The sequence below is a fragment of the Phyllobates terribilis genome, unplaced genomic scaffold (assembly GCF_046119375.1).
Source record: "Phyllobates terribilis strain yellow unplaced genomic scaffold, ASM4611937v1 Scaffold_9__5_contigs__length_417890890, whole genome shotgun sequence".
NCBI lineage: Eukaryota > Metazoa > Chordata > Amphibia > Anura > Dendrobatidae > Phyllobates > Phyllobates terribilis.
Genome location: NW_027362769.1, coordinates 374,441,524 through 374,448,993, shown reverse-complemented (window position 1 = coordinate 374,448,993; position 7,470 = coordinate 374,441,524). Strand labels below are relative to the sequence as shown.

General features: G+C 43.3%; 1 protein-coding gene across 1 annotated transcript; it reads left to right on the top strand.

Annotated features, from left to right (window-relative positions):
- Window positions 1-214: 214 nt before the first annotated feature.
- NPW (neuropeptide W) lies at window positions 215-7,175 on the top strand. The gene is made up of 2 exons (XM_073645966.1): window positions 215-1,123; window positions 6,767-7,175. The coding sequence occupies exons 1-2, from the start codon at window positions 368-370 to the stop codon at window positions 6,929-6,931; spliced, it is 921 nt and encodes a 306-aa protein (XP_073502067.1). The 5' UTR covers window positions 215-367; the 3' UTR covers window positions 6,932-7,175.
- The last annotated feature ends 295 nt before the right edge of the window (window positions 7,176-7,470 follow it).

Below are 7,470 nucleotides of genomic sequence, written 5' to 3'. Positions count from 1 at the left end.
TTCACCCCTCACCCCTCACATCTGCATTAATGAGGGTAATGATATTTAATTTGGGTGTAATAGGAGAACAAGGTATAAGTGAGCGTTCTGCAGTATCCCCGTTCGCAGGGCGACCCCCTCCTTGAAGAGTGAGTGGTATCTCAGTGATGATGTGATGGCCCCCCCCCCCCCCCATATATCTCTTTATATAGAGAGGAACCAGGGACTCAGTTACAGTTCTGATACCAGGCTGAATACAGGGGTGGAGGCAACTCTTGTACAGAGGACACATCTGCCTATACTTCTCCTCATCTCATACCATCTTGACCAGTCCAGGAGGACATTCACAACAATCTAAACTATTCCCGTGTTCTTCGACAAGTAGACGATGCGTTGGCTGATCAGCCCCATTGGTTGTTGGTTTCTAGGGCTCCTACTTCTCGCTGCACCCCATCCCGGGGCATCCTGGTACAAGCACTCTGCCAGTCCCAGATACCACACCGTGGGCAGAGCCTCGGGACTCCTCATAGGGGTTCGTCGATCACCATACCTATGGAGAAGAGAAGTTAAAGTAGACCCTTGGCCAGTCATCCAGCAAGGGGAAGAAGAAGACAAAGGATTTTTGCTAACCTCCAGGGGTGGGGAAAGAGCAGGGCTTCAGTTGTCCCCTGATCCAGGAGAGAAGATTTTAAAACTGATACAAAAGAACAGGCTGAGGAGCCTTGAGGAGGAGAGAAGTCTTAATGAAGTTCAGGATGGAAAGAGTCTGGAGCATGGATTTGGGCTGTACAATGATCTGGGAGAAGAGGAAAGTCTGGAAGACCAGAGCCAGATGAGTAGGTACCCAGAGGAAGAGGAAAGAAGAAGCCTTGAGGAGACCATGTTGGTCAACATGGAGCCAGGAGAAAAAAAGAGAAGCCCAGAAGAAACTTGGGTCACCACAGAACCAGGGGAAATAGTTAGAAGTCTGGAAAGTGGGCAAAGGAAGGAGAAGAACCAAGATAGGTATGTGAGGAGCTTCCTAGAGTCTGGACGGGAGAGAAGGCCAAGTGGAGAAGACATCCTGTCCATGTTCCTTCATCTGCAGGAGGAGAACAGGTCACATCCCAAGCCATGGAGAACACCGATTGACAAAGATAAGCAGGTAACATAGGGTTAAAGTTTTAAAGTAGTTGTTTGAGGGAGTGAACTGGGTGACAACCAGTATGACCACATTGATATTACCACCCAGCTCTCCCAAGTTCCTTAGCTACCTTTTTATCCATTGACCTTTTTTCACACCCTGCTCTTCCCGGCTATCGAATTGCATATCTGCTTGGTTATGTAATGTCCTTTGCTTCCACCCTGCTCTCCCAGGCTTCTGAATAGCCTATCTGCCTAGTTATGCAGTGATCTTTACTTCCACCCTGCTCTCCCAGACTCCTGAATAGCCTATCTGCCTAGTTATGCAGTGATCTTTGATTCCACCCTGCTCTCCCAGGCTCCTGAATAGAATATCTGCCTAGTTATGCAGTGATCTTTGCTTCCACCCTGCTCTCCCAGGCTCCTGAATAGCCTATCTGCCTAGTTATGCAGTGATCTTTGATTCCACCCTGCTCTCCCAGACTCCTGAATAGCCTATCTGCCTAGTTATGCAGTGATCTTTGATTCCACCCTGCTCTCCCAGGCTCCTGAATAGAATATCTGCCTAGTTATGCAGTGATCTTTGATTCCACCCTGCTCTCCCAGGCTCCTGAATAGAATATCTGCCTAGTTATGCAGTGATCTTTACTTCCACCCTGCTCTCCCAGGCTCCTGAATAGAATATCTGCCTAGTTATGCAGTGATCTTTACTTCCACCCTGCTCTCCCAGGCTCCTGAATAGAATATCTGCCTAGTTATGCAGTGATCTTTGATTCCACCCTGCTCTCCCAGGCTCCTGAATAGAATATCTGCCTAGTTATGCAGTGATCTTTACTTCCACCCTGCTCTCCCAGGCTCCTGAATAGAATATCTGCCTAGTTATGCAGTGATCTTTACTTCCACCCTGCTCTCCCAGGCTCCTGAATAGAATATCTGCCTAGTTATGCAGTGATCTTTACTTCCACCCTGCTCTCCCAGGCTCCTGAATAGAATATCTGCCTAGTTATGCAGTGATCTTTACTTCCACCCTGCTCTCCCAGGCTTCTGAATAGCCTATCTGCCTAGTTATGCAGTGATCTTTACTTCCACCCTGCTCTCCCAGGCTCCTGAATAGCCTATCTGCCTAGTTATGCAGTGATCTTTACTTCCACCCTGCTGTCTCAGACTCTGAGCTATGCTGTGATCTCTGATTTCAAACAGCTTTTCCTGAAACATGTCTAACTATGAAGGGACAGAAGAGACTAAAAAGCGCCACTCTTCTTCATGGGCTGTGTCTGGTACTGCAGTATTAACTTGAGTAGGATCTAGCTGCAATACCTGACTTCACCTGTAGACAAGGGTAGCGCTGCTTCTGGAAAATAATCTATTTAGTCCCTCACTAGATAGACATTTTCTGAGAAAGCTAAGAGTTATCACAAGAGTATGAGAGTGTTTAATGAGGTCTATTGGGCTCAGATAAAGAAGGTAGCAGAGCTGAGTGTGTCCAATGCAGCAGAGCTGAGTGTGTCCGATGCGGCAGAGCTGAGTGTCTCCGATGCAGCAGAGCTGAGTGTGTCCGATGCAGCAAAACTGAGTGTCTCCGATGCAGCAGAGCTGAGTGTGTCCGATGCAGCAGAGCTGAGTGTGTCCGATGCGGCAGAGCTGAGTGTGTCCGATGCGACAGAGCTGAGTGTGTCCGATGCGGCAGAGCTGAGTGTGTCCGATGCGGCAGAGCTGAGTGTGTCCGATGCGGCAGAGATGAGTGTGTCCGATGCTGCAGAGCTGAGTGTGTCCGATGCTGCAGAGCTGAGTGTGTCCGATGCAGCAGAGCTGAGTGTGTCCGATGCGGCAGAGCTGAGTGTGTCCGATGCGGCAGAGCTGAGTGTGTCCGATGCGGCAGAGCTGAGTGTGTCCGATGCAGCAGAGCAGAGTGTGTCCGATGAGGCAGAGCTGAGTATTTCCAATGCAGCAGAGCTGAGTGTGTCCGGTGCAGCAGAGCTAAGTGTGTCCGGTGCAGCAGAGCTTAGTGTGTCCAGTGCAACAGAGCTTAGTGTGTCCGGTGCAGCTGAGCTGAGTGTGTCCAATGCAGATCTTGTTTGTACCAATTTATTTTAAGGCATATGATTAATTAATATTGCACAAAAACTTCTTAGATACATGAAATCACCAGCAGTCTCTCTAAACTACCAAAATAGGAGATAATACAGTATTACACTGCATAAAGTACTTTTATAAGGAAAGTAAGGAAGGTAAAGTGGCACAGTGAGCAAGAGCACAGATGATATTGGTACAGTGAGAACGCGTGATGATAATAAAGATATAATGAAGGAAGAATAGTGATATTGGTAAAGGGAGGAAGAACAGGAGAGATGCTGGTACAGTGAGTAAGAACAGAAATGTTATTTGTGCAGTGAGAAGAAAATATCATTCTGTAAGTAGAAAGTAAACAGATGATGGTACTGATGTGGTGGAAAGGAAAAAAAATAGAAACAAACAAAGAGGAAGAGCAGGGATAATGTTGGCACAGTGAGTAAGTGCAATGGTGACATTAGTACAGTATAATACAATATATTGTAGATATTGGTATAGTGAGAAAGTGTCTTTGATAGTAGTTCAGCAAGAGCAGTTATATTATGTGTACAATGAAGAGGATAGTCATAAAGGAAAATTAGGTCTATGTTGCTGGTTTTGATATGTAGGCATGAGGAAAGATATAGTGAAGAATAACAGTGAGACTGGTTCAGTGAGGAACAGAAAAAAGTGACATTAGTGGTTGAGTAAAAAAAAACCTTTACAGAAGTGATACAAAGATGAAAAGATAGTGATCACAATGATCATTGATTATTTGTTACCGTGAAGGTGCATGCCAGTAATTGTACAATAGTGAAGAAAAGCTGTGATATTGTGATATAGGTACAGTGAGAAAGAGTACCCATGACACAAGTACTGTTAGAGAAAATACCTAAAATAGTAGCACAGTGAAGAAAAGCAGTAATATTTGTATAATGAAGAGCAGTACCCATTAAAATTGTAGAGTAAGAAAGAGTATCTAATAAAGTTGTACAGTGACAATGAGCAGTAAAATTGGCACGATGAGTAAGAGCATAATAGTGATTTAATGAGGAAGAGTATATGTGAAGTGGTTGAGTCAGGATCAGAAACAATACCTATAAATGATACAGTAAGAGAAGAATTCATAATAATAGTCCAGTACAAAGAATACTTATAGGAGTGGTGCAATGAGGAAGAAGAGTGATGTTGGTTCAGTGAGAAAGAGTATCTTTGTTAGTGATTTTATGAGAAATATAGTGGTCGAATGAGAACCAATACATACATGTAATACAGTGAGGGAAGCTTTCATAGCATTAGTACCTATAATAGTGGTCCAGTGAGGAAAAACAGTGATGGTAGTACAGTAAGGAACAGTACCCAAAATAGCAAGTGCAGTGAGGAAGAGCACCAATAAAAGAAGTTTAGTGTGAAAGAGTAGCCAAAGTACTCCAGCTGGAAACTACCTATAATATTTGTCCAGTGAGGAACAGTAGTTATAATAGTGGTCCAGTGAGGAAAGGCACTCATAAAAATAGTGCAGTAAGAAAGAGGACCTATTAAAGTAGTCCATCGAGGAAGAGCAGTGTTGCTGGTACTGTAAGGAAGAGTATCTAAATAGTGATCCAATAAAAGCTGATTGATGAGAAAATGTAGCCATAGGAGTCCAATGGGAAACTACCTACAATACTGGTCCAGTGAGGAAAGACACTCATAAAAATAGTGCAGTATGAAAGAGTACCTTAAATAATGGTCCAGTGAGGAAGAACAGCGATGCTGGAACAGTGAGACAGAGCACCTATATGAGTGAAATGATGAGATAAAGCACCAGGAAAAGCAATTTGGTGAGTAAGAGTACTTACAGTATAAAACAATACCTAGAATATTGGTCCAGTGAGGAACAATCTCAATAATAGACGTGAATCAACTGTTCATAGCACAGATGATAAATCACAGTCGCGTTGTAAAGTGCCGATGCTGGATGAGCTGCGATACTTCATCGTCAATAGGCTTTAATAGATTTCTCTTAATAATCCTCCAGCAACAAGCTGGATCCAGGCTGCAGAGTAATGGACGATGCACCAGGGAGCTCTGGATGTCCCTGACTTATCGTAATTGATGGCCTCTTTATATTGTGCTGTAATGAGCTGCAGCGATCGCTGGAGACTTCTGTGAGATGATGAAATGATTAGTGTTACTGGAAACTATTTATCTCATCAGTCCAGAAACCTCAAGTCACACTATGAAGTCTGTGCGTCTTGTAGCTGTGCAGAGCATGCTGGGACCTGTGGTACTCCTTTGACGTGATGTTATATTATAGAATGTGTACATATTTACTACTTTACTTAAAACATATAATATGATACTGACATGCAAGTAAATCAAAAGCACATACCGAAATAACCAAACTCAGAATAAGCCCCACTCATACGCCCATATTAATGTCCAACATACTATAATGCCGTATTATTATACAGGTCAGAGCTGCTTTATTCACAGCTCTAAATCCCAAATTATAAAATTCTGGAAACTGGCAGATACCACTAGAGGGAGCTCACTGCACACAGATCTATACAGCCACCACTAGAGGGAGCTCACTACATATACATCTATACAGCCACCACTAGATGGAGCTCACTACATATACATCTATTCAGCCACCACTAGATGAAGCTCGCTGCATACAGATTTATACAGGCACCACTAGAGGGAGCTCACTACATATACATCTATACAGCCACCACTAGATGGAGCTCACTACATATACATCTATACAGCCACCACTAGATGAAGCTCGCTGCATACAGATTTATACAGCCACCACTAGAGGGAGCTCACTACATACAGATTTATACAGGCACCACTAGATGGAGCTCACTACATATACATCTATACAGCCACCACTAGGGGCAGCTTACTACATACAGATTTATACAGCCACCACTAGAGGAAGCTTACTGCATACAGATTTATACAGCCACCACTAGAGGGAGCTCACTACATACAGATTTATACAGCCACCACTAGGGGGAGCTCACTACATACAGATTTATACAGCCACCACTAGGGGGAGCTCACTACATACAGATTTATACAGCCACCACTAGAGGGAGCTCACTACATACAGATTTATACAGCCACCACTAGGGGAAGCTCAATGCATATGAATTTATACAATCACCACTAAGAGCTCACTCTTTGTGGATTTATACAGCCACCACTAGAGGGAGCTCACTCTTTGTGGATTTATACACTAGGGAGAGCTCACTGCATACAGATTTATGCAGCCACCACTAGAGGGAGCTCACTACATATAGATTTATACAGCCACCACTGGAGGGAGCTCACTACATATAGATTTATACAGCCACCACTAGAGGGAGCTCACTACATATAGATTTATACAGCCACCACTAGAGGGAGCTCACTACATATACATCTATACAGCCACCACTAAGAGGAGCTCAGTACATGTACATTTTTACAGCCACCATTAGGGAGAGCTCACTACTTACAGATTTAGTCAAGAATGTTCTCACTCATGTACAGTACGTAGAGGTATTAAAAAAAAGTGATGAATTTTAACACAAAATATAAACAAATATGTATTTTTTCCTACTTCTGTTAATCTCCACAGCCATTTTATTCCAACTCCAAGGCTGCTGAATGGATCAGCTGCGAAGACTTCAGATTGATCTCCTATAGAGTCCTGTGCAAAGCCAGACTACAATTCCTGTCTCGTTCACAGCCGCGGCCCGGCAGACCCAGGAATGAGGCAGAAGACCCCGCCACCGATTTATGAACTCAAACCAAGAACAATTCAGACACATATTGATTCCAACCTTCATATGGACTTCCCATCAACCATGTAAACTAGACCATTGCTCCCGGCGATCACCAAGGACAGAAGTCTGGAGCTTCATCATCTATAGTGCTGTTCCATGAAGTCCACATCGTAGCTCACATCCAATAATCCATATGTACACTAATACATTCCAGCATTGATCTTGGTCTAATAAGTCACCAGCGGATCTGAAATTGTGTCTTGTTTTGGCTTTTTCAACTAATGTTCCCTTAGACAATAAAGCTATTTGGTTGTTTGTTCAGCACAATGCACGTATTGAATTTCTAAAAATAATTAAAAAAAATCCATCACTATTTTGTTTTTTTCATGTCCTATTAGGTCCTAAATTTCCAGACTGAGTAGTTTCTTAATATATCTTCACAGCCGTTCTGAGTTCAGGTTTCCTGATACAGAGCTCCAAATCCTCTGCATAGAGTTATATAGCCGCTAACTAATATCACAAGTGAATATAAGAAACACAATAATACATCTGATCA

What these genes read in the sequence shown, in the direction of transcription:
- NPW (XM_073645966.1), top strand. Translation starts at nt 368, where the DNA reads ATGCGTTGGCTGATCAGCCCCATTGGTTGTTGGTTTCTAGGGCTCCTA. An exon ending in CGATTGACAAAGATAAGCAG is followed by an intron (nt 1,124 to 6,766) that starts GTAACATAGGGT and finishes TAATCTCCACAG; the next exon opens with CCATTTTATTCCAACTCCAA.